The 26,940-nt window shown below is 36.3% G+C and overlaps 1 protein-coding gene across 2 annotated transcripts in view; it reads right to left on the bottom strand.

The window, feature by feature from the left end:
* The window catches only part of FER (FER tyrosine kinase), a 288,769-nt gene that overhangs the window by 81,398 nt on the left and 180,431 nt on the right, over window positions 1-26,940 (bottom strand). For both annotated transcript variants that reach the window (XM_006754263.2, XM_015568416.1), the window contains 3 exons: window positions 19,698-19,754; window positions 13,193-13,308; window positions 9,691-9,785 (listed from right to left, as the gene is read on the bottom strand). In XM_006754263.2, the coding sequence (XP_006754326.1) occupies window positions 9,691-9,785; window positions 13,193-13,308; window positions 19,698-19,754 (268 nt within the window). The remainder of the gene's footprint in view (window positions 1-9,690; window positions 9,786-13,192; window positions 13,309-19,697; window positions 19,755-26,940) is intronic.

Raw genomic sequence — 26,940 nt, 5'->3', positions numbered from 1 at the left:
AACATTCATCAGGTTTTTACCCAAACGTCCTACCCTTCTGAGGCCTTCCCTGGCCACTAAGACTTTCAACCTCTACCCATCCCAACAAATCCTATCATCTTCCCTCTATGCTCTGTTTTCTTAATATCATTCAACGTATTTACATTTTACTTATTTACCTAACATATTCCTTCCCTGACTAAAATTTAAGCTTCAAGAGAGCAGGAATTTTGGATTTTTATGAGGACTTTGGTCTGTTTTCTTCACCGTTGAATCGTTAGTACCTGGAATACATCATAGGCACTGAGTAACTATTTGTTGAATAAATGAATGAATAACCTAACAGAATACCTGGCCTTAAATAGTAAGTAAAATTCAGTTTAAAGAATAATGGTACCTATGAATAGAATGATATACCTTCTCAAATACAAATCGGAAGGTTTTCATTTCTTCCACAATTTAGAAAGAGTCCAGGGTATGTCTATCATTTCTGAATACACAGAACAACTTCAAACTAGAAAGGGATAAACTTTACAAAGGAAAGTAAGAATGTAACATTATAAAATCTTTGGCTAAAACTACTAAGAGGCATTTGGGCATTTGTTTGGTTTCTACATAAAGTAGTCTATCATACATTTTAATGCAGTTAGAAAAAAACAAACATTCTCACTTTTCAACTTTCATCATGAATAATTTTTTTAAGAACTTTGTTTCAATTGATCTTCAGTTGTTTTTTAATCTTGAAAAAAATAGCTTGTGCTCCTCACCATGTAAATAGCTGTTTTCCTTATAATTCTTATAATATGAAAACCTCATATTAATAGGCACTCAGTTTCATATACACTGGAGTGATTACAGAGGAAAACCTATTTATTTGTAAAAACAAGAAATTATATCAAAATTTGATTTTTTAATTTCAGTTGGATTCATCAGTTTTACTAGTCCTATTCATACTTCTAAGATTTGCATTACATATAAATAGGGTTTCAAACATAATGCATATTTTCTTATTATTTAGAATATTACTTAAAACTTTATTTCTGAGTATTTTAAGACTTTTCCAGGTATAGTAACAAAAGCTTAAAAATGAAAACCTAACAAAACAACAGTAAAACTAACCAGCATCCTATATAATAAAAGGCTAATATGCAAATCAACCACACAGCAGAACAACTGGTCCCTATGATGCACACTGACCACTAGGGGGCAGACACTCAATGCAGGAGCTGCCCCCTGGTGGTCAGTGCACTCCCACAGGGGGAGTACTGCCCAGCCAGAAGCCAGGCTCACAGCTGGTGAATGCAGCAGTGGTGGCGGGAGAAAGCATAAGAAGTGACGGCTTAGACCAGGGGTGGGCAAACTTTTTGACTCGAGGGCCACAATGGGTTCTTAAACTGGACCGGAGGGCCGGAACAAAAGCATGGATGGAGTGTTTGTGTGAACTAATATAAATTCAAAGTAAACATCATTACATAAAAGGGTACGGTCTTTTTTTTTTTTAGTTTTATTCATTTCAAAAATGGGCCGGATCTGGCCCGTGGGCCGTAGTTTGCCCATGGCTGGCTTAGGCCCACAAGGAGCGGGTCTAAGCTGTCAGTCAGATATCCCCTGAGGGCTCCCAGACTGCGAGAGGTCACAGGCCATGCTGAGGGACCTTCCAAGTGCACAATTTTTGTGCACTGGGCCTCTAGTCTTAAAAGAACTACTTATTCCTGTGCAAGGAGGCAGATGTGTTCCTAACTCCTACATTACTTTGAATCATTAAGAAATTTTGATTACCATAAAGAGTTTTTAAAAAACAGGATCTAAGAGCAAGACTATGGTTCATAACCTGCTTTGTTCTGCTCACCAAGCTATCTGCCTCCTTGCTGAAGCAAGTGCCATCAGATGCTCAGAATACACAGAGGTGTGCAAAAGTAGGTTTACAGTTGTTTGTATGGCAAATAATAATCTACACTAATAAAAGACAAAGATGCTAATTGACCATACCTTTGCTATGCCCTAAGCCACGCCCACCAGCCAATCAGAGTGACTATCTGCAAATTAACCCAACCAAGATGGCGGCCAGCAGACACAAAGCTGGAACAGGCAGGAGGCTTGGTTGCCTGGGCAATGGAGGAAGCCAAGCTTCCCGTGTGCCCTGAGCTGGCTGTGGCCTCCACTAATGGCAACGAAGTTTCAATTATAGAAGACAAATAAATCCCAGATATCTGCTTCCAGCCAGCCTCCACTGGGAGCTTGGGTGGCCGGGGGCCATGGCCAGCCTGCAAACTGCCATCAGCCCCTCACCCAGGCTGGCCACACACTCATGGGGTGAGGGTCCCTGCTGGGGGGCTTAGCCAACCTGAAAACGGTCCTCAGCCCCTCACCCAGATTGGCCAGACATCGCAGCAGGACCCCCCACCCTGAAGGGGCTGCGGCTAGCCTGCAAACGGCCCTCCACCCCTCACCCAGGATGTCCAGGCACCCCAATGGGGACCTCCACACTGAAGGGGCTGTGGCCAGCCTGCAAACAGCCATCAACCTTCACCCAGGCTGGCTAGGCACCCCAGGGGGGACCCCCACCCTAAAGGGGCTGTGGCCAGCCTGCAAACAGGGGGTCTCTGACTGCAAGAGGGCATAGGCTGGGCTGAGGGACCCTCTGAGTGCACAAATTTTTGTGCACTGGGCCTCTAGTTAATAAATAATACTACTACAATGAACTCTGTTCCCCATGCTCACAACTGTAAACCTACTTTTGCCCAACCCTGTAAAAAACATATGAGCAATACTGTGCAGATATATTCACAATGCATCTATGGTTCAAATGTACCGTGTAAACCTGTTTGTTATAACATAACCTTTGCTCATTGATAAAGAAATCCCTAGGCACTTCTTTTAAACCACTCAAGTTAAAGAAGTAATAAAGTAATAGTCATATTTTAGGTTTCATTTCTCATATCCTCCTTCTGGGTTAATGTTTTCAGCATTTAGATCAGCCTATGGGAAAGAACATGCACTTAGAAGGGAGTGGTCTACCTGAAAAACAATAGGAAAATGCCAGTATCACAGGTGTGTAATACCACCAGGTTGTCAATTTAGATAACATGCAAAACAAAGTCACTAATTTCAAAGGATATTATTGCTTTTAGTGTCTGGAGAAATAGCCAGTTTAACTATTTCATCTACATTTACTTTGGGATATTAGGCAGCAAATGACACATTATGATAGTCCAACATATCATTTGGCTAATAAAAAAATATAAATTTAAATATGCCATTTCCTTTAGAAAGTTGTTTTGGAAATACTTTAATTATATCAAAATCTATTATCTATGATATAAGTTGGCAACAGAGTGCATTTACTTTGCTTTTCATTAATGTATTATACTTGAACTACACAAAATAAAGACCAATGTGTGATTTTAGATATTTTAACATCAGTTAATATATTTAAAAAAGTTACCCATTCTCCAAAAATGAAATTTACTGTGCACTTTTTTATAATTATACTCACTGAGACTCATACCAAATTTGATTTAAAAGAGTATTCTATCAACATCTCCAAACAACATGAAGTAATAAACTCCACAAAATTATGTTCTTCTTTAATAATTTATTAGCAAAATAAAACGCCCAGCCATGGAGCTGACATATCTTATAATTTTTGGTAAAAAGTATTAAATAGAATTGCTACATTATCCTTTCTCTTGAATTCACAATTTGTTGCTGTGAAGTGATACTGTTAATACAACTGGGGATGGGTTAAATCTGTAAGGCAAGGTGCCAGGGCAGAGTTTGAGGGGTCTCTTTCAGTGAGTGCCAGAAGCCATGTTCCTGAATGTTTTGTTGGTATAATCTGCCCTTTTCTACATTTATGATGAGTGAGGGAAACACATGCAAGGTAAGTATCCAGAGCCAAAATGCTGGGAGCTTATTTTTAAAGGAATGGGAACTGTCATTTCCAGGGACTACTAAATATATAACCCCCTATTGCTATAATATCACATCACTGAAATTGCTTTAGTTGATTCATGATGAGTTGACAGGGCAAAATGTTTATTTTTAAAAAGAATTTAATACAATGACAAAAATTCATGAAATTACCTATAACAATTACAAATGGAAACAAAAAATTTTAAAAAAATGCTGACAATGGAAAGATGTCTACTGAAAGTTTAGAGATATTTATGAGAACAGTATTATTAATTATGTCCAGATTTCTAAGGTAAAAGCTCTATACAATACAAACTATATAAGCTCAATTCCTTTTTTTTAAAGCATCTTATAAAGATGAGATATATTTTGATGATTTCTAAAAACTGGTAAAAATTCTTCAATAATTCTAAAAGGTCCAAAGCCATAAGTCATTCTAAAATTAAGATAAATTCGAGGATTGCCCAGGGGCACACATCTGTGTGAGCTGAGGAATGCACCAGATAATATAACATTCAGTTACTTCCAGGAAGTTCTGAACTCAGAGAGAACATCCAGGTCAGAAAGGAGGCAGTTTACAAGTTTCTAGTGAAAGAAAGAGTGAAGACTGGCATTTTCTAAAGCTTGCTAAAATTAGCACCTCTATACCCAGGATGTGCAGAGACATGGTAGTAGAGGTTAAACTGCTTAGTCTCCTATCCATCAGGGTATCTTGTGGCAGCCCTAATTTAACCACAGATATAAAAACAAATGACAGATGCCTGCACCATAAATATTCCTTTTTCAAAGTCATGTTTGTCACAAACAACTCATTTCCTTCATTTGAATTCCTAAGTAATACACAACTTGTTTGTAAAATAAAATGGGGTCATACGTCAGCATATTAGAGGGTTTTTTTTGTTTGTTTTTGTTTTAGTATTCCCTAGTTCCACTTAGAATTGCCTTTTGTTAGATTTTACTTATGCAGCAACTCATAGCAAACAAGTAAATAAATAAGGTATTTGTAATTCAAGAGATGATTCAAATGAAAACAGGATTATCTTGGGAGTATTCACTCTAAATGTGAATTCCCAAATGCTTATAATTTCTTCAAACATTACTGTGGTTAAAATATATTTCGGATATGATTTCAATGGGCTCAGTTATCTGACGTGAACAGCAGCATATTAAATCTTTGCATAATACATTCTTGAAATGGCTTGCATATTAGTCACTAAGCAGTTATTAAATTTTGCTTTTAAAGTTTTCTAAATCTTCTCTCCACAGCTTGATCCCCATAGAGAAAAAAGTAACTCAAACAAAAATTTTTCTTTTTAGTGCAATAGCTACTTACTTATCTGTGCACCAGGTTGAGAAATTACGGAACAAGGATTCATGTATTTGCCCATAGAGTATCTTGCATAGACATTGGCTTGAATTTTCATTTATATTTTCAATTCATAAAAGGATTATATGTTTTGACCCCCTTATAAACTGAATGACAGTAGAAAACAGAGCACGATTTTCCACTTGCTGTTTAATTGATGTTGACAAGTCACTTTAAACTCTCTAAACTTCATTTAGCTTATTTGTAAATGAGGATAAAAATACTGCCTGCTAGGACAAATGACATAATGTTAAAGTGCTGTGACGACTGTAAAATTTTATGTAACTGTAAAATGTTTTATATTATTATGCTACTTTTATAAGAATGAAAACCATCTGGTTATTTCCCCATCATGCCTACTATAAAAAGAGAAAAGGACAAACACTGTTTTAGAGTGGTCTGAGAGTTTGTTATGAAAGGTTTCAAATTTAAGAAAAATTTTCCTAACAACTAAAATATTATAGGATAAGCTAAAATTCAGAGGCAATCTAATCTAGCCACTTTAGTTCTACATATAAGGAAAGAAAGACCCATGAAGGCTAAATATTACAACATACAAACAAAACAGTCACAAATGATGGTAGAATGGGAAGAACTAAAGAAATTTTAAATGTCCCAATTTGTTTGTGGGTCATTCTTAGATAGAATTATAATAAAGGGGTAGGATTAGAGTTAGTGGCAGGGGCAAGTTTAGAGTTTGAGTTAAAGTTCTTGTCAAATTATAGCATTTTAGTAACTTACTTTTTAGCCAACCTTACCTAATAATAGACAAACATGTAAATTGACCATACCTTCGCTACACTAACCAGCCAATCAGGGGAGTATGCAAATTAACCTAACAAAGATGGCAGTTAATTTGCATACGTAGGCTCCAAGTGGTGGAGTGAAGCCTGACGGCTGGGGGGCCGGAGCAGTGACAACCCTGGGGCCAGTGGAGCAGTGAAAGACTCACGGCCCCGGGGCCGGCTCCAGCTGGAGCCCAGCAAGAGCAAAGGCCTGGGGGCCGGAGGAAAACCAGTGCCAGCAGCCCGGGGAAAGGAAGGCCTATTATACAAATCTCTTTGTGCAATAGGCCTCTATTTATAAAATAAAAATGATGATTATGAGAACACACAAATGGTTTTGTATCAAGCACTCTAAGAGACAGATGTCTATTCAAATATCTATATCTATCTATCTGTCTATTATTGATATAATGTGTATTTACTACAATCACAGTGTGTTCATCCTTACAACTTAATTATTCTTTCTTAACAGGTAAGGAATCTAAGACACCAAGTTTAAGGAAGTTGCCCAAGATTGCACAACTTATTAAGTGGCGGTGTCAAGCTTTCAGGCAAGACTGACTGGCCGTTGGGCCTTTTTAAATTTACTTTTATGATGAATGGGTGTTAGATTTTGTCAAATGCTTTTACTGTATCAATTGATATGATAATGTGCTGTTTCTTTTTTTAACCTATTGATATGATGGATTACACTAATAGATATTTAAACTTCAAAATCAGCCTTGCATACCTGGGTTAAATGCCTCCTGAGTTTTTCATAACCATATACTTATGAGCTCTTTATCTCATAGTGGAAATATATTTTAAAAGGAACTTTATGCTTTTGTGATTATTTAGCTTTACAAATTCTGATGTGTTCACATTAATGAGAACGGAAAAGAGTGCATAGGACTATATTGACAGAAAAAAGTAGAGAATGGGAAGAATTTGTTACCAAGGCTTAAGTTGAAAATGTCATAAAATTATGAGTCCATTACTTTTTAATGTAATATTTTGTCCCAATTTTTATGATATTAGAAAGTGAGATATAACTAGCTTAGCACCAGCTATGTTTTAAAAATGCACATTCCATATAATCCATTCATTCTACTTCAAAGCCTTAAAATACTCAGCAATAAAGTTTAATGTAATATTCTAAGTAATAAAATATGCACTTTCCCTAGAAATATGAGAGCACATGTCCATTCAAAGACTTGTGCATGGATGTTTACATTAGCTTCATTTGTAGTAGCCCCAAACAGAAAACAACCCCAAAGTCTATTAACAGCTGAATGGATAAACCCTGGTAAATTCATGTATTCTAATTTTACTCAGCAATAAAAAGGAATGATGTTACAACACAAACAGGTACTAGACTGCATGATTCCATTCATGTAAAATTCTAAGAAATATTCATATATAGTTTCAAAAAGCAATCAGTAGTTGACTGGAGAGGATGGTCGACTGGAGAGGATGACCGAGAATGTCAGGAGGAAGGAACTAAAAGGAGGCATGAGAAAAATTTGGGGATGATTGACATGTCCATTACTTTGGTTGTGGAGATGGTTTTAAGGGTGTAAACATGTCAATACAATAAAGTATACATATATAAAAAGCATATTAGAAATATTTTTTATATTTCTTTTAGGTTTCCTCTTTGTTGTCATTAAAGGCAACAAAGCAAATCCTTTGCAGTTATTACATATTACGGTAACTCTCATAAAGATCAAATTATATAATATATAATTATATATTCCACAACAGGAAGATTTACAATGAAAATAAATAAAAAATGTACTGTGTCAGTTTGAAGTTATCTTTGTTGACAAAAGTTGTTAACCAAAAAAACCTGGAGGTGCTGAAAGTCACAAGACACAAAGACAAGCTCCAAGACAGATTACTTTTTTCTTTGTCCACATATAAACTAGTTCATAGTTCATAAGTGACCAAAAGCACTATGGGATTATTATATACATCCAAACTAAAGTATGTGTGTTAATGTACTTGGAAAATGATATAAATGTACTATATATAAGATACTATTATTTCACTGTTATAATATAAAACAAAATAGACTATTTTTCTAAACATAAAATTATACATAGCTACAATCCATATGTAACTGCACTGCAATAATTTATTTTCTCTTTTAAGAGGTTGGTTGACATTTTCTAAAAAATAGCAAAGTATTATAGATTATAAAAATATTGAGTGTGTGTACATTCTCTTTGTCATCAGGAAAATATTAAAATCAGAGAGACTGAACATATAGAAGTAATAAAACATGGCATTAAAATGTCATTGAATGGGACTACATCACACTGAAAAGTTTTTGCACAGCAAAGGAAATCATCAACAGAATGAAAGACAACCCACTGAATGGGAGAACATATTCGCCAATGATACATCTGATAAGAGGTTAATATTCAAACTTTATAAAGAACTTATAAAACTCAACACCAAAAAAGTAAATAATCCAATTAAAAAATGCTCAAAGGACTTCAATAGATACTTCTCCAAAGGGGAAATACAGTGGCCAATCGACATATGAAAAGATGTGCAACGTCACTAATCATCAGAGAAATGCAATTTAAAACCGCAATGAGACACCACCCCACACCTGTCAGAATAGCTATCATCAATAAACAAACAACAAGTGTTGGTACAGATGTGGAGAAAAGGAAAACCTTGTTCACTGTTTATCGGAATGCAGATGGGTGCAGCCACTGTGGAAAACAGTACGGACTTACTACAAAAAATTAAAATGGAACTGCCTTATGGCCCAGTGATTCCACTTCTGAGAATTTACCCAAAGAAACACAAAACACTAAGTCGAGAAAGAATATATACACCATTATTTTCATTGCAGTATTATTTACAACTAGAGGCCCAAATTGGGCCTAAACTGGAGGTAGGACATCCCTCTTGCAACCCAAGACTGCTGACTCCTAACCGCTTGCCTGCCTACCTAATCACCCCTAACCACTCACCTACCTGCCTAATCACACCTAACCACTAGCCTGCCTGCCTGATTGCCCCTAACTGCTCACCTGCCTGCCTTATGGCCCCTAATCATCTCTGCCTTGGCCGCCCTAGCCACGGCTTGTCCGGACATTTGTTTGGCTGTCCAGTCTAATTAGCATATTATGCTTTTATTATTATAGATAGCCAAGATTTGGAAGCAGCCCAAGTGTCCATCAAGAGATGAGTGGATAAAACAGCTATGGTACATTTAGACAATGGAATACTACTCAGCCATAAAAAAGAAGAAAATTTACCCTTTGTGACAACATGGACAGAACTGGAGAACATGCTAAGTGAAATAAGCCAGTCAGAGAAAGACAAAGACCTTATGATTTCACTCATATGTGGAATTTAATGAACAAACTGAACTAACAAGCAAAATAGAGACAGAATCATAGTAGAGCACATAGACAGCTCTATTGGGGAGGGGAGTTTGAGGGGGGTGGAAGGATTGAGAAAAAAAGGGGAAAAGAAAAACGAAAGAACTCCTTGGACATGGACAACAGTGTGGTGTTTGCGGAAGTGGAGGAGGGTGGGTGGAGGTAGAAGAGGGTATAGGGGGATAAATGGTGATGGAAAATAAAACAAAACAAAATAATTTAAAATAAAATGTCATCATGGAAACCTCTAAAATGCTATTACCTGGAATCAGTTCCATAATGATGTAGATCGGCTGTCTCTGTGTGCAAACTCCTATAAGTTTGACAATATTGGGATGATCGTATTGCTTGAGAATTCTGGATGAGAAAAGAATAAGAATAATTATTTTAAATAATTATGCATTAACCTATGATTGCAAGTAATGTACACAAGTAGAATATAGTTTAATCAATATAACTCATTTTTTAAAACTTCAGTGTGAACCCAAATTGTAATAGGATATATGCAAATTTTGATAAATCTTGGCAAAATATAGGTACAAATCAGTCAATTATCCTTAATTCCATTAATTATTCACTTAAAATTATTATTCACTCTGAATGACTAACAACCATGCTAAATAGGAATAACTTACTTAGTCTAAAACATTTAGAACTCTCTTCCAAATATCTGGACTTAGCCACCCACCACCACAAAAACATAGCTGAAAAGCATGAGTGAACTCAGAACTGTAAGCTTCTAGGGTAACATCTTTTTGTTTTGTTCTATGTACACACTTGATTTAAAATACTTAAAAATAAGAATCTAATTCATGTTGATAAACATCATCAGGTAATCCCTTCATTAAATTTTATAATCAGAGCTTTCTTGTTGACCATAATCAATCTCAAAATAGTAAGAACTAAAAAGTTTTGAGAAAGCTGTTAAAAGGTTAAATAATAACTGAGTAACTGAGTTTCAGTATCAAGTTAAGCTGAAGCAGAAAAGGCTTAGTTTGGATAAGGCAAAATTTCAGTGGGTTATAAAATAGCACAGACTCCTAGCTCGAGTTAAAAGTAGATTCAATTCCCTCAGAGGCCTATCTACCCTGGTGATTTCTATTACCAAATTTTACTCCACATTATTCTATTGACATAGTTATAAGCTCACTTATATTTCAAAGATGCAGTTTCCTTGCCTAAGAGAATGAAAAATAACATTATTTGGAGAAAGATAAAACAGTTTATATAAATTTTATACATGTACAACTATTTTTATATTGAAAATACAGATTGATTTATAAATGAAAAATATAAACTTGAAAGAATTCTAGAAATAAGGGAAATATTCTGACAATAACTTTGAGTTTGCAACTTCTACAAAGAATTAAGAAGACAGTTTTAAAATGTTTGACTTTAATTCAAAATGTCATTTCTGAAGCTGGAAATTGCTTAGAAAAGAAATTCCAAAAAACAGCAGCCTGAATTCCAATAATATTAAATAGCTAACTATAGAGCTCTATCATCTATTAAAGTACACTTAAAAGTTTTTGCATGGATATAATTTTATTTATGTATTTATTTATTTATTAAATATGTATTATTGATTTTACAGAGAGGAAGAAAGAGGAATAGAGAGTTAGAAACATAGATGAGAAACACTAATCAGCTGCCTCCTGCAAACCCCCTACTGGGGATCAAGCCTCCAACCAGAATTGAACCCAGGACTCTTCAGTCCAAAGGCTGACATTCTATCCACTGAGCCAAACCAGTCAGCGCTATAATTTTTATTATTAAAATAAAACAATCTCATTTTAGAAAAGCAAGCTAAACTCTCTATTTTTCAATAAAACAATCACAAATTAGAAAAGAAAAAAATTAAAGATTTTTGAAAATGTTGGATATAATTTATACCTATGGATGTCCTAATATATAACAACCCAGGGTCCATAACAACCGACCAAAGGCTCGACTGAACACCAGAAGTCAGTCCTGCAGTCAGTGCTGGGTCGCCATGCAGCAACCCAACACTGACTGCCAAGGGGGCTGTGGATCAGGCCAAGAGAGAGGCCTGGAGAAAGAGGCAGGGTCTGATCCGCAGCCTCCATGGCAGCTATTGATCAGCTGTTGCCTCTTTCTCTCCATGCTTTGCCAGCAGCCACGCCTCTGTTTCTCTCTGGGCCTCCATGGGGGCTGCTGATCAGGCCCAGAAACACTGACTGGCATAGAAACCGACCAATCAGAACCAAATTGGCCAGCAGGGTAGGGCAGTTGGAGGCAAGATCAGCCGGCAGGGGGAAAGAAGTTAAGGGTGATCAGGCAGGCAGGCAGGTAGGCAGGTGAGCGGTTAGGACCAGTGGTCCCAGATTGCGAGAGGGATGTCCGATTAAAGAAGGTGCAGGGTGAGCTGAGGGAAACCCCCCCTCTGTGCACGAATTTTGTGCACTGGGCCACTAGTCTATAAAATAATAAATCTATGAATTTAAAATCTTTGAACTTATTAGAGTATTTTTTTCTAAATTGCCAAAAATACACCTGAAACGGGGTTTCAACTTTATTCTGTAGATAATATTCAATAAATGCATCATACCAGTTTACTCTTTTGCTGTCAATACTCATTTTCAGATAAATGGAGAAATGTACATGAAAATGCTCCATGCCATGGGACTTAGTTCACTCACTGCCATGTTCCCTCATTGCCATATCCTCTGTTCTCCATGACACTTTACAAAAACTTAAATTTTATACACTAGATCATGATGGAGACACACATACCCCCAATACACTCACACCTCCCTCTTTCCCGTTACACCAGGGGTGAGGAATGTCAGGCCCTCGAAATCATTTGGTCTGGTACTGCCAAGGCAGTAGGGGTGAGTTAATTAAATGTTTAATCAAATAAAGCAGGCTAATTTTTAAGTTGATAACTTTGTGTGGCCCGCGAATAACGTTATAAATATCCAAATAGCTGTTTGCAGAAAAAAGGTTCCCCACCCCTGCTTCACACCAACAATCTATAGATCCATCTATTTTTCTCCTCTCCCATTCATCCATCCATCTTCCAAACATATGTCTATCCTCACTCTGTCCAAAAAACCTTTCAATTTGTTTTGTGCTTCATTGTATAAACTAGATGTTACAATTAACTGAATGGTTTTAACTATCTGCAATACAGAGGTAGCAAATTGGAACATTAAATTTTAGCTAAAAATAGGAAAATGACAGTCATCTAAAAAGATCAATTAGAAAAGAAACAATATGCAAATTCCAGAACAAATGCCAGACACTAAATTAAAGAAGGCATATGAGGTTCTTAGAAAAGAAAACTAACAAATGGAAAAAAAGAATTAAGTGATAATATCTAAGTAAGATAGGGGAGATGAAGTTATATATCTAAATATTTATGTAAACTATATATTTTATATGTAGAATATAGTAATATTTTTATTATAAGGAAAATCACAACTTTGCATATATACATATGTATGTATATGTATGTGTGATAAAAGCTAAAAATACTGCAATTTTTTTTCAAAGACTTGAAGAATACTCACTGTTTTTTAGCACCTGGTTCTTTTCACTGTGCTTACCTAACTGACCTATAGTCTCACTCAAAAACAGAAACCTTCTGATTCCACATTGTATAAGTGCTTACTTTTGGACGAGGGCTCTGAAAATGCTTATTTCCACTTTAGCAAATTATAATTTATGATATCTTCAAAGTTACATTTTAGTGAGTCATTTATATTATAAATACACACTTGACATAATTTTAAAGAACTCACTTGGCTTCTTGTAAAAATTTTATTTTCAGTTCCTGAGGAAGATCTTCTTTACATGTTTTAACAGCAACAGCAGTTTTATCCTTTAATATGCCTTTATATACTTCACCAAAATTTCCCTGAAAATACAAATACACTCATTGTTTGAGGGGTAAGACAGCCACATGAATCTTCACAAAATACAAAAAAAGCATGTAAAGGTACATTTTTAATTAAAGCATTCAGCATTATTCAGAGTTTGAAGTGGAAATCAAGATTGGGAATGTTGCTCTTACGAATGCTCTCAAGTTTAAATATGCTACTCAATACACCAAATATTTGGGGACAACTGAAAATGAAAATAGGGAAAAAATTTAAGAAAATAGGACAAAAGGAAAAACTCAAATTTCACATTGTCAAAATATCTGAGTTTCATTACATCCAGTTTCCTTTATCTGCAATTTATTAAATTTAAAAAATTACCCATTAATGTTTGAAGATAAAGCAGAGATTTTGCAAGGTGACTGTTGGTGTTGAGCCACACAGCTATATGCCAGTTGGAGAAGAGTGAGAGTAAGAGACTAGGGCAGAGACAACAGAACTAGGAAGACGAAGGACTGTCAGCCACTGTTGTAGGCTGTCAGTCTCTGGAAGGTACCAAGGAAGAAGAGGTTCTTATCCAAATGCCCACGTCACTGGTGATGAATTCATTTTCTATCAAATGTATGAACACCTAACCTTATTCTATGGCAAAAACGTATTTTGACTTAAGGTGCCTAATTTCCAGTTTGAAGTCATTTTTCTTTTATTATAAGCACAAAACATTACAGAGAAGACCTATAAGGCTAATACAATAATTATTTTTTAGTGTTCTCTTAAAGTTTTTCTACATATGCTTATATGTTTTTATAAAGCTACTAGAGGCCCGGTGCACAAAATTCATGCATGGGGAGGGGTCCTTCAGTCCGACCTTCATCCTCTCCAATCTGGGACCCCTTGGGGGATGTCCGACTGCCTCTCACAATCCGGGACCGCTGACTCCTAACTACTCATCTGCCTGCCTGATCACCCCTAACCCCCTCTGCCTGCCTGCCTGATCTCCACTAACTGCTTCCCTACTGGCCTGATCACCCCTAACTGCTCCCCTGCTGGCCCGATCACCCCTAACCACCTCTGCCTCGCCCCGCACGCAGGACCCAGGATTCCCTCCTCTGGCCAGTTACAGACACCCAGGGCCCAGGCTTCCCTCCCCCTGACTGCCTGCGGGCATCCAGGACCCGGGCTGGCTTCGCCCGGGCCGGCCACAGCTGCAAGGGATCGTGGGTGGACAGCTTCATCTGGGCCACAGCTGCAGGTGCCCAGGACTGTGGGATGGGCATCTTGTCCCTTTCCTGGGCCACAGCTGCAGGCACTGGTGCCCAGGACAGTGGGGCGTGTGGCTTGTCTCTCTCCTGGGTCGCAGGAGCAGCCACTGGTGCCCCAGACTGTGGGGCATGCGGCTTGATCCTCTCCTGGGCTGCAGCCTAGCTGGTCCACATTCCTCTCTCATGAGCTCATTTGTGCCTGGATGGTCCCCATTCCTCTCTCCCCAGTGTTGAGCATCTGAGCCTGACGGCATGATGGTGTGAGGGTGTGATGACCATTTGCATATTAGCTCTTTATTATATAGGATAATAAGAATAAGAATAAGAATAAGAATAAGAATAAGAATAAGATGCAAGCATCCTATATAAGAAAACACTAATATGCAAATCAACTGAATGTTGGATGACTGGCGGAACGACCCTAGGGGGACTGGGCCTAAACCAGCACTTGGACATCCCTCAAGGGGTCCCAGACTGCAAGAAGGTGCAGGTTGGGCTGAGGGACACCCCCTGCAGTACATAAATTTCGTGCACCAGCCATCTACTTATATTATAATAAGCTTCAATATTATTCTTGTTGAGCAAGAAGTAGCTGAAGTAGGAGTCTACTCATTATTGAGTTTTCTGAGTTCTAAGGTCCATATGACTCTTAACCAATAGTTCAAGGTATATACTTTTTACATGTTACTAATAAATAATTTAACATTATTAAAAAATAAAATACTTTTGAACATTTTAAGTATTACTTAATATTTTACTTAATTTTAAAATTAGTTTACTTAAACTTTAATACACTTGAATATTAAGATAATAAATTGTTGTTGAATCTAATATTTAACTCTTAAATATTTAAAAGCAATGATTGATTATAAATTCAACATAATACACATTTATCATAAGTTAGAAAAAGAAAAATGTGAGCTTTTATATCCTTCCATGTTTGTTATTCTCAAGGTTCCCCCATTATCAGATCATTAATATATCATAGATAGAGCTGAGAGAAGATATTAATATGCACAATTACTGCTGGGCCTCTACTTATCTGAATGATTCTGAAGCACTTATAATTTAACTTGTTTAAAACTTAATGTTTTACTCATTAGACTTTTCTTAACTAAATTACCTTTTTCATTTACTAGGACCATCATTAATTCTCTCTGCAAACATTCAGATTCTACCTCTGCAATATTTGTGTCTTCTGCCTTACATCTCAGAAAGGTCACCCTGATTCAAAATCTTAAGTTTATCACCTAAACTGATCTGTCAGTCACTCACTCCTTCAATTCATCCACCACAGCACTGCCAGATTATTCTTTCTAAGAGACAACTTACTTCCTTAGTCAAAATTCATCCTTGAATTACCATCACCATCTCAGCCTCTGTCTAGCTCCACAATATAGACCCTGTTACACATGTCCTAAACTCAAGCACTTAGTGATCCCCAAATATGTGCCATGCCTTTTCTACATTTTTATCCTTCATGGAAACCATCCCCCAACTCCAATCAGAAAAACGCTAACTAATTTTTAAGTTCATTTGACAGGCACAACTTCATCTCTGCTACTGACTTTAAGTCCATTAGGCTAAATATTATGTCTGTTATCTATTTTCATGCCATTCCTCATAAGATCTTGGTCCTAGGTTAATCCTCATCTCCTCCTTCTTAGTCTTCATTAGATTCTGTAGACTCCTATTCAACCGTCTATATCAAAATTTTCCCCTTCTATCCCCAACTTTTACTGTGCCTTCCGGAATCCATGGTTCATCATTAAAAAAATTTTATCTTCCACGCATTTTTTGGTCATTCTCTTCACCTTCTTGTTCCAATAGAAATTTTGTTCTCACTTGAAAATATGCAAATGGTAGATTATTTTCCTTTTGTCTTCTAAACTTAAGTCATGACTCTCCCATTCAAGCCTTCTCCCTCTGCCCAGATTTGGGATAAAGTATTTAGTAGTTCCTTGTTAATATTTTCAAACCATTTTTCCTCCTACATTCCTAAAAACAAAATTCAAACAAACAACAAAACAAAACAAACAAAAAAAAAAACGCCTGGCTCTGAAGCTTTATACCAACTGAACAACTGTCCCTTACTATGGCTATAAGCTATTGAATTTGAAAAGATTCTGCTTCATTTACAGACAATTTGAGCTCCTGGTCACTATACCCTGTGTTATTCTCGTTTTAATCCTTGGCAATTTCAATAGACACCTAAAAATCTGTACAACAGTTCAAACTAAACTTTGTTTTATTGTTTTTTTAACATCTCTCTTTCAATGATCTTCTATTTTGAACTATTTCTAGGATAATACCTTAAACTTTGCCATTGCCAATAATGCAACTCCTCTATAATATCTATGTCATTCATCCTGTTTTCTGGCTGGCTTCTATTTTTCTAACTTACTTCCTCTATTATCTAGACCACAAAAATCCTTTCACCCTGTAAGAATCTAAAGATTTAGAGGTTCTATTATTCATTGTCCATCACCCCCTTAATATCCTTTCTTCCTTCTTTATTCAGCTTAAATTCCATGGTCAATAATAATTACAACTGCTTACCATACATTGCCAACATTTTGTTCGTCTTAATCTGTACAACTCCCTTGTCAAATCCACAACCCAAATTAAATGCAACGTTACTAACTCTGCACTTAGGCAGCCAAATGGGACTGAAGAAAGCCCGCCACCATGCTGACTGGATTCACTTTAAATTCATGAACACCATTCTTTCAACATTAAAGAATTCTTTTTTAAAAAATTCATGAACACAAACCTCCTTAATGCTGCTCAATAATTATATTACAATTCTGTAGAAAATTCACACTCTCATTCTTCTAAATAATGGCTTTGCTCTTCTACTCTCTTCTTAAGCCCCCTACTATTCCTCCACCATCCTTATTCTTAGCTGATAATCTTGCTTGTTAGTACACTGAGAAAACTGAAGCAATCTACTAGTAAAGAGAACTTTCAGGCTCTCCGCCCCAGATTTACCCTACCCACCTACCAATCTTCCTTGCTGTTATAAAAATGAACTATTGTGTTCTTATTGAAGTCAATTCTCCATTGTAAATTAAATTTACTCTTATCTACTCAATGACATTACTCTACCAATTCTCATCTCTCCCTCCCAAATCATAAATTTGTCACTAGATCATTCCCAGCTGCAAACTAGCATGCCTACAAGGCACTACATGACCTATACCCTCACCAGCTCACTGACTTCTTGTCCTATCATATTCCTCCTTGTTTACTCAGTTACAGCCAAATGATCTCCCTTGTTCTTCAAATGAAATTTGCACTGGTTACTCTCTCTGTCTAAACCCTCTTCCTTAGATGTCCACATGGCTAAATCCCTTCTCTCCAAGTTTTAATTTGAAAGTAACAATTTTAATCAGACTTACCCGAATTTCCTTATTAAAAATGGCAACTTCTACTTAAAGCACTCCTAAACTCCCAGTATTTTCCATAGGACTCATCACCCTTTAACATTATAAAATTTACTATTTATTATTTTTATTGTTTATCAGCCTTCCCCTGCTAGACAGAATAAAAGCTCCAAAAGGGCATTGTTCACTGAGGATTGAGTAAATATTTATTGAACACCAACTATACATCAAGAACTGTCTAGTAAGAGTATAGTACTCAAAAAATTAGAATTCTTGTCTCAACCACATTTTACCACTAATATACAATACATTAAAAGTATTTATTCAGAATTGGCAGTGAAAATATTAAATGACAAATCATGTTCTATTTAAAATATTAGCTGAAATGAAGCTAGACCATTATCATTAAAGTTGCAGTCTTTTATTAAAATGATTAAATGTTTTTGAAATTGACATCATGCTACTGCCTTGTCATTGGGAAAAATAACTATTCTTTGAAATACCCTTACAAAGAAAATAGAGGCTAAAATTCCTCCTGATACACTATTATTTCACATATTCAACTAAATATAAAAATAATTGAAATATTTTTGTTTTTTCCCAAGTACTAAAAATAATCTGTCCCCTTCAACACATATTTCAGTAAGTGATTTAATTGGATGATTTATTATTTAATTATATTTTCATGGAAATTTATTTAATTTCTTTGTAATAATTTTTGGCCCAATCAGTACTACTGAGTTAATGACCTAAAGTAACAGAAAGAAGAAATATTTCCTTAAGAATGACAAGGATATAACAGAGGAAACAAACACATCACCTAATGCTTTTAGCTTGAAATGCTTTAGAAATTATTGCCTAAATAAGTATTCGCAGTCAACAAAAACTGCTAGCCAGGAGTAATTTCAAGCTTCCATTTTGAAAAGATATTTTAAAATACTAATAAAAATCCTGTGAAATAGATCACTTCAACGGGGACTTATTTTCTTAAAATATGTAACAGTTGAAAAAATAGGAAACATTCTGTCAATTCATCATGTTTACATTTAAAACAAAAAAGTAATGAATAATCATTTTTCACTTAACATGCTGAACTTTAAGTCTAATACTGATAACTCAGAAATGTATCAGTGATAGTTTTCACAAAATATCTTGATTTTACTTTATTTTTTCACATTGCATTATGAAACTAAATTCAAAATAGTTAATGGAAACATCACTAATTAAGCCATTGACAAAGAAGTTTACATTTACCATTGGAACTCAATTATAAATAAACAATAAATTGGCAAGTAGTCCATTTGATTATCAAAAGTTTGCCATTATTGTTAGATATAATACTTTCAAATGGCCTATGAATTGAAAGAAACTTCCAACTAGACTTCTAACCATTAATAGAGCTAGCTACAAATGAATATTTATACTGAAATATGTGTCTTGTTCATATAATATTTAGGTAAAATAACATGTCCAATGTTGTTATATACTGTGATTCTATACAGAGTTTTGAAATCCCAAAGAGCAGTACTAGTATTTTACATTTTCTGGTTACACATGATAGTTTTTAAGTCAAAAATCATCTTTAAACCTCTCAAAGGTTTTCACACATCTATTTCAGTGACCATCCAGATGGTCTGTGGTACTGTGCTCTTCCAGGTTAATGTGGAAGGTGTCTTGTTGTGTGCCGGAACATAAGAAGGGTTGGAGGAAAATAAAGACTCTACAGAGTTCGCAATCACTATAAAGACTGCCAGGTATTTACTTCACTTGATTACGTACCTTGCCCAGTAATTCACCCAATGTGACATCTTCATGATTGAGAATCCATTTCTTATCCTATGGCAAAGAAAAAAAACAGTTTTTTAGCCCAAGTAAGAGTACATTTCCTATAAGATGCATTGAGGTATTGGAAAACAGACTGAAGGGGATACTTCTTTCAAACCATTAAATCTACAGCACACTAAGAAGTTGTAACATCAGGAGGCTAGGAAACAGATCTAAGATATGTTACTACACAATAGGATTTTAAAATCTACATTATAGCAAACTTCTATCAGAAATCTTCACTGTCCAAATGAGGGTGTCCCTGTAACTAGAACATAGCATGCACTTTTCTCCCCCCATAAAGCTTAGACTATGTTATTATTTGTCATTTCAAAAGAGCTGTGTCCTAAGTACATGAGAGAATTTCATTTTATAATGCAAAATTTCCAATTCTCTCTTGATCATAGAGAATTCTTTTTGTACCCAAACCACATTACTAAGAGCTAATTTTTCCACATATAAACTGGCATGAGTTATAGCTGTTAATGACACTGCATGTAGTCCCATATCTTGCCTAAGTAATTTCCTATAGTGTAATAAACGAAACTAGGGTACATAAGACCAGTGATGCAACCCATTATCCAATCTCAAGAACAAATTACTGCTTAGGGAACAGTTTATCATCTAAAAAATCTCATATATTAAACCATATAAGGCCATCGTGTTACAAAGGCATACGGATTTAAAAAAAAAAAAAAAGGAAAAGGAAAGGAAGCAAGGGAAAGGAAGGGGGAGGGAGGAAGAAAGGGAGGGACGGACAAATTGGGTTATGCAGGGGAAGAGTCAGAGAAGGAAAAAATCCCGGAGTGATATATTTTATTCAGGATTTGTTTTTAATTAATGTTAAAATGTAGTATTCCCCATTACACATGTTGAAATGTAATTATGATCTATAGAATGAGTTGTAATAAGTAAATAGACATCTTGAAGTAAAAAGCCACCCTAACTATGGGTTGAAATGTCCTGGACAGCCATTTGAAGTATTTTACCCTCAGAAACACCATATGACAAACATTCAAACATCACCCTCTGTTAGATCAACTGCCTTCAAAAAACAACAATTTATATGTACAGTCTTTCAATCTAAATACAAAATTAAAGCTCTAAAGGACCTGAAAGAAAACAGAAGAATATCTTCACAACTATGTGAGTAGGCAAAGACTTTGATAGACACAAAAAGCAATAACTATAAAATAAACAAATAATTGGAATTCATAAAAATTAGAGACACTAGTTCTTCAAGGGCATCGCTTTTTTAAAAATGAAAAGGTGAACTATAATCTGAGAGAACAGTGATTTGCATGTACAACATATAGAGAACTTACAAGATAACAACAACCCAACTTTAAGAAATTGGGGTTGGGGGCGTTTTAAGAGAGCAACCAAACTTGTATGCATGCATATAAGCATAACCCATGGACACAGATAGTAGGGGGTGAGTGTATGTGCTAGGGGGTGGGAACGGCTGGGAATAGGTCAATGGGAGGAAAAGGAGACTTACATAATACTTTCAACAATGAAATTTTTTTAAAAAGGAGAAAAAATTGGGTAAAAAATTTTAAGAAAATAGATAATAAGCATATCAAAATATTTTTAACATCATCATTAGTCTTCAGTGACATACAAATACAAATAACAATTAGATGCTATTCCATACATATTAGAATATTAAAATTAAAAAGATTAACAATGCCACAAGATTGCAAGAATACAGAAAAAGTGGAGTCCTTATACAGTTAGTATGTAAAATGGTACAAGTCATTCTGAGAGACAATTTATATCTACTTTATGATTCAGAAATTATATTCCTAGATATAAAACCAAGAGAAATGAAAATATGTATTCACAAAGGGACATCAAAAATGTTTGTGGCAGCTCTATTTATAATAGCCAAAAACTAGAAAAGATTCCAATGTCCAGCAAAACCAGAACTGACAAATTTTTGTGTATTCAGACAATTAATTACCATTAAGCAATAAACTAGGGATACATACAACAGCAGAGCTTTTGCACAACTCTTTTCCATGGTCACAGAAGTACTTAAGTGAGAGCTGGGATAAGAACCTCAATCTTTGTCTCCTGTGACAGTGCTTAGCTTTTACTGAGCTGGAGAGACCAGTCAAAGAACATGGCGTTTAAAATAAAATGGAGTAAATAATTTTCTGAGTCTAAATTATATACAAATGTAAGTCATCTCAGGTAACTAAAAAGAAGGATCAAATGCATGCATATAAGCTGAATAAACATCTATAATCTGAATAAACATCTATAACCATACAATTTTTTAAAATTCTTTAAGGTTTCCAGAGTCCTTCAACTGAAATTGGAGCATACTCAAGGACATGCATTTTTTTCTTAGATATTAGCATATTGTGTACCGCATGGAAATCTCTAAGACATACGCCAGGGACCGCATGTTTTTGGGCAAACTGCACGTTATTTAAACCATCATAATGCACTTTAGGTGTTGTTTTTCAATAATTATAACATTTTTATTTACAAAAACAATTAAACAATTAAAGTTCCTAGTACTTTTTTAACGTATGGTACTGCATAAAACATTTTCCTCTATGAAGAGGGACCAAACAAAATTTACATAAGTATCTAGATTCACTCCTTTTTCCATGGGCATGAAAAAACGAGAACACTCGTGAGCGGTCCTTAACAGATGGCGCGCGAAACACAAGAAAACTCCTGAGCGGTACGAAATGTGTTAATCTATGATATTACTCTATGATACATTGAGTGCTATGAAAGCCAATTCATGCCAAATTGTAGAACTATCCTAAAGTTGAAGAATTTCATATATGTAAAGTCTCATTTGGTCTATGACTAGTATCCTACATAATAAAAGAGAAACATGTAAATTGACCATCCCTCTGCTACACTCACCAGCCAATCAGGCATGATTATGCAAATTAACTTGACAAATATGGTGGGTTACTTTGCATAAACAGGCACCGGGCGGAGAGCAGAGCAGGAAAGCTGGCAGAGAGTGGAGTGGCTTGGGGAACTTGGCTCCCCAAGCCACCAGACGGAGAGCAGACAGCGAGAGCTGGCAGCTTGGAGGACTTGGCAGAGTAGGAGGCTGTGGGACGGAGACAGAGAAGGAAGGGAAAACCAAGAGCGTGGGGAGCACCAGGAATTCTGGGAACAGTAGTTCTGGTGGCAGCCCCAGGACCTGGTTTGACTGCCAAAGGGGTCGTGACCCACAGGTGAGGACGGCTGTTCTAGACACTAGATCAAAGTGAGCCTGGAGCAAGTTACTGTTGTGGTGGGGGATGGAGGGAAAGCAAAGGTGAGAGACCTAAGTAAAATCAGAGTGTCTAAGAAAAATTAAAGGGAAGATATCCTAAAACTTCCAGGAAACCTCCACCAATGAAGCAAAAAACAACAACAATGCCTCTATTATTATGTGAGCAACAAACCAAACTGGGTTGGGAGTCTCAGACAATTCGCTCATATGATTACAAAGACAGACAGAAACTCCCGGATTGGAGAGGGCTCCCCTGAGGGCTCCCAGATTGGAGAGGGTGCAGGTCGGGCTGAGGGAATCTTATATAAAATAGATTCCCTAGTATCTAATATAAAATAGATTCCAAAATGATGTTTTCATTGAATTATAGAATTGGAAGGTCAATGAAGCAATTGTGAGATCTGAATCACCTTGAGCTAAGAACATATGGGCTTGAGGTAACTCAGACTGGGAAATATGGGAATGCTGCCGAGAGCGCACCACGCATCTTCAGTAACACGACTCCTCCCAACCATCTCTATAGCAATAAGATTGATTCCAGCTTGCTCACTTCCCAGAACTTCAACCTGTTCTCTATGACATTGGACATAATAGTACAAGTCCCAATCTCTATTGGGAGTGTAGTTCATTTATTAACAAGGGTAGTTTTAAATACAATTTAAAAATATGGTTGTCATGGCAACATTTTCCACTCAAGGTTTTAGGATATGTCAAGTTTATTTGTATTCTGTTACAGAAAATCTTGTGGCTTCCATAGTTGGATTAGAAAATACTACAGAGACTAAACCCATTAAATGTAGGAAGAAATTTGTTTAAATTTCAAAGGTAATATCACCTGTACCTACTTAAATAAAGAAAAGAAGCAATTGGCAAATTCCAAATTTTTTAAACGATATTTTTTATTGATTTCAGAGAGGAAGGGAGAGGGGGAGAGATAGAAACATCAATGATGGGAGAGAATCGTTGATCAGCTGCCTCCCGCAAGCCCCAAACTGTGGGAATTGAGCCTGCAACCTGGGCACATGGCCCTTGGCCAGAATTGAACCTGGGACTCTTCAGTCTGCAGGTTGTTGCTCTACCCACTTAGCCAAATCAGATAGGGTGGAAATTCTAATTTTAAAGTAAGCTTAACAATGAGAAATATTTAATGTAACATATAAATTCAATAGAGGTTTGTTTGTTTTAATTATTAAAATTATGTGGGTTTTCCAGGGTCCTATCTCTGAGCTGTCTGGCCTGAAAAACCTCTTTGCCTCCACAAAACAAATACTTTCATTTCCTGCCTTGACACAGGAGGCAGAGGCACTGACAGAGAGAATCCCACAATAAGCGCCTGGTCCAGGTAGTACTCTCTCTTCCCTAGAGGAGGGGAATTCAGCCAATAAAACACCAACAGCCTTTGGGCCCAAGATGACTTCCGCTAGAGTGAAGCACCTGGCAGCCCAGCTAGAGGAAACTCTTCCCATCCAAATATAGCACTAAAGGAGCATAAGCCAAAATAATGCCACAAAGGCTCTAAAATTTAAGTTGTCTTTGAAATCACAGCCCATGCAAGTAGGCCAGGACCAGCATGATAAATCTAAACAAGGTAACTGCCTGCAAAAATAAAAGATGTAAATAGAACCAATGTCTCCTAACAAAACATATAAAATGTCCATGATACAATAAAAAATCATCCATCATCCCAATAGCCAAGAAATCTCAAACTTGAGTGAGAAACACCAGTCAACTGACACCTATACTGAGGTAGATCAGATGTTGGAATTATCTGACAAGAACTTCAAAGCACCAATAAAAATGCTTCCACAATCAATTTCTCTTGAAAGAAATGAAAACGCAAATTATTTCAGCAATAGGAACGGAAGCTACAAAAAAGAAACAGCCCTGGCCTGTGTAGCTCAGTTGGTTGAGCACTGCCCTGTGCACCAAAAAGTTGCTGGTTCAATTCTAAGTCAGGACACATGCCTGGGTGATAGGCTCGATCCTGGGGGTATGCAGGAGGCAGCCAATGGATGTTTCTTTCTCTCCCTCTCCGTTTCACTCCCCCTCCCTCTCCTTTTAAAATCAATAAAAACATATTGTTAAAAAAAAGAAAAGAAAAATATGTGGAAACTATAGAACTTTAAAGTAAAAAAAACTCAGTAAATGAACTCAATGGTAAAGTGAAGATAACACAAGACAGAACTTTTCAACTTGAGGACAAATCAAGATAATTTACCCAATTTAAACAACAAACAGAAAATAGACTGGGCAGAACTTAAACAACGTAGGGGACCTGTGGGATAGTAACAAAAGATCCAACATTTGTACCATCATAGTCCCAGAAGAGGAGGAGAAAAGAGAGATGCTGAAAACCTACTTAAAGAAATAATGGCTAAAAACTTCCCAAATTTGGTATAAGACACAAACATACAAATTCAAGAAACTAATATAACATTACATAGGATAAACCCCAAAATCCGAGCTAAAACATATAAAAGTTAATCAGAAAATTAAAGTCAAACAAGAGTCTTGACAGCAGCCAGAGAGAAGTGACACACCTACAGGAGAACACCAATTAAAGGTCAGATTTCTACTCTGAAACTACAGAGTCCAGATGAAAATGGCACAATGTTTTTCAAGTGTTAAAAGAACTGTCAGCTGACACTACATGTGGCAAAAATATTTTTTAGGAATGAAGGGAAAAATAATGACATTCACACATGAAGGAAATCTAAAAGGATGTGCTCAAAAGTAACTCTAAAAATAGTTCTAATATTTTCTCCCTATAACCTTAATAAATTGTTTTGTATATCCCAGATACTCTAAAAGGGCTGACACTGGAGACAGAAGGTTAATTAGGATAGGAGAGCCATAATAAAAGTGGTTTGTGGGACAATGACACCTTGGCTATCTTTCACAGTAACTGTGAGGACAGGGTTAGCAGAACATGTCCATGTCACCCCATTTCTACTCATCCTCAGAGTCATGATGATGAGCCTTAGTCAAATAGAAAAATTAAGCTACTGGAATGTCCAAAAGTTACCGAGTAACCCTAGTCTATGTGCCCGATGTGAGAAGTGCAGATGAACATGTCAGCATGTTTGAAGTAAACATGAAGAATGAGGCTGTGCACCTGGTATCTGGTTTGGGGTCTTCACCATGGCTGGTCATGTGAAAGGTTATGTGATCAGCAACCTGTGAGAACTCTGGACTCCAAGATGCAAGTATGATTTCCTGAGCAATGACATACCACACGTGTCTGCAGAATGTAGGTGCAAAGACATGCCCACACAACTCCTGCATAAATAGGGCAAGGAAGCCTGTGCTTGACCTCTCCTTGGCTGCTCCTGCTGTTCTGGCAGGTATCCTACATTAGAATAAATCTTAGCCTTGAGTATAAGTTTATATTAAGTTATGTGATTCTTCCCAGTGAATCAGTGAACTAGTGGGTGATTGTCGGGCCAACACTCCAAGGGCCTTGAGGTTCTGAGAGAGAGGTTACTCAGACTGCAAGTGGCAGAACCAGTGTCTGAACCCACATCTTCCTGACTCTGAAGACTGTGTCCTTTCTAATTACAGTGCCTCCCAAAATAGAATAATTTAAAGTGATGCATATGACTCAAGTTCAGAGACTGTCATGCAACTGACAGTTTTAATTAACTGGAAAAAAATGGGTTGTAACACTCTATTTCAAATTTCCAGTTCTAATCCTAAAGATTTCTCACTCCTTACAGTTTATACTTTGTTTTAAATAGTTTATATTTTTTATACTTTGTTTTCAGCAAATGGTTGCTATGTTAATCAATTATAGATTGCGCTTCACTCACAGGATTTACTAGATTATAATCTAATTTAAAGCTTTCGAACAATCCTTTTTGGTGAAAAAATAATAATAAAACTTTCAAGTTGTCATTAAGTAAAATGGTTTATATACCTGCCAGAATATAAATTTTATATATA

Source organism: Myotis davidii, unplaced genomic scaffold, assembly GCF_000327345.1.
Source record: "Myotis davidii unplaced genomic scaffold, ASM32734v1 scaffold812, whole genome shotgun sequence".
Lineage (NCBI taxonomy): Eukaryota > Metazoa > Chordata > Mammalia > Chiroptera > Vespertilionidae > Myotis > Myotis davidii.
This window is presented reverse-complemented; position numbering and strand designations above follow the sequence as displayed.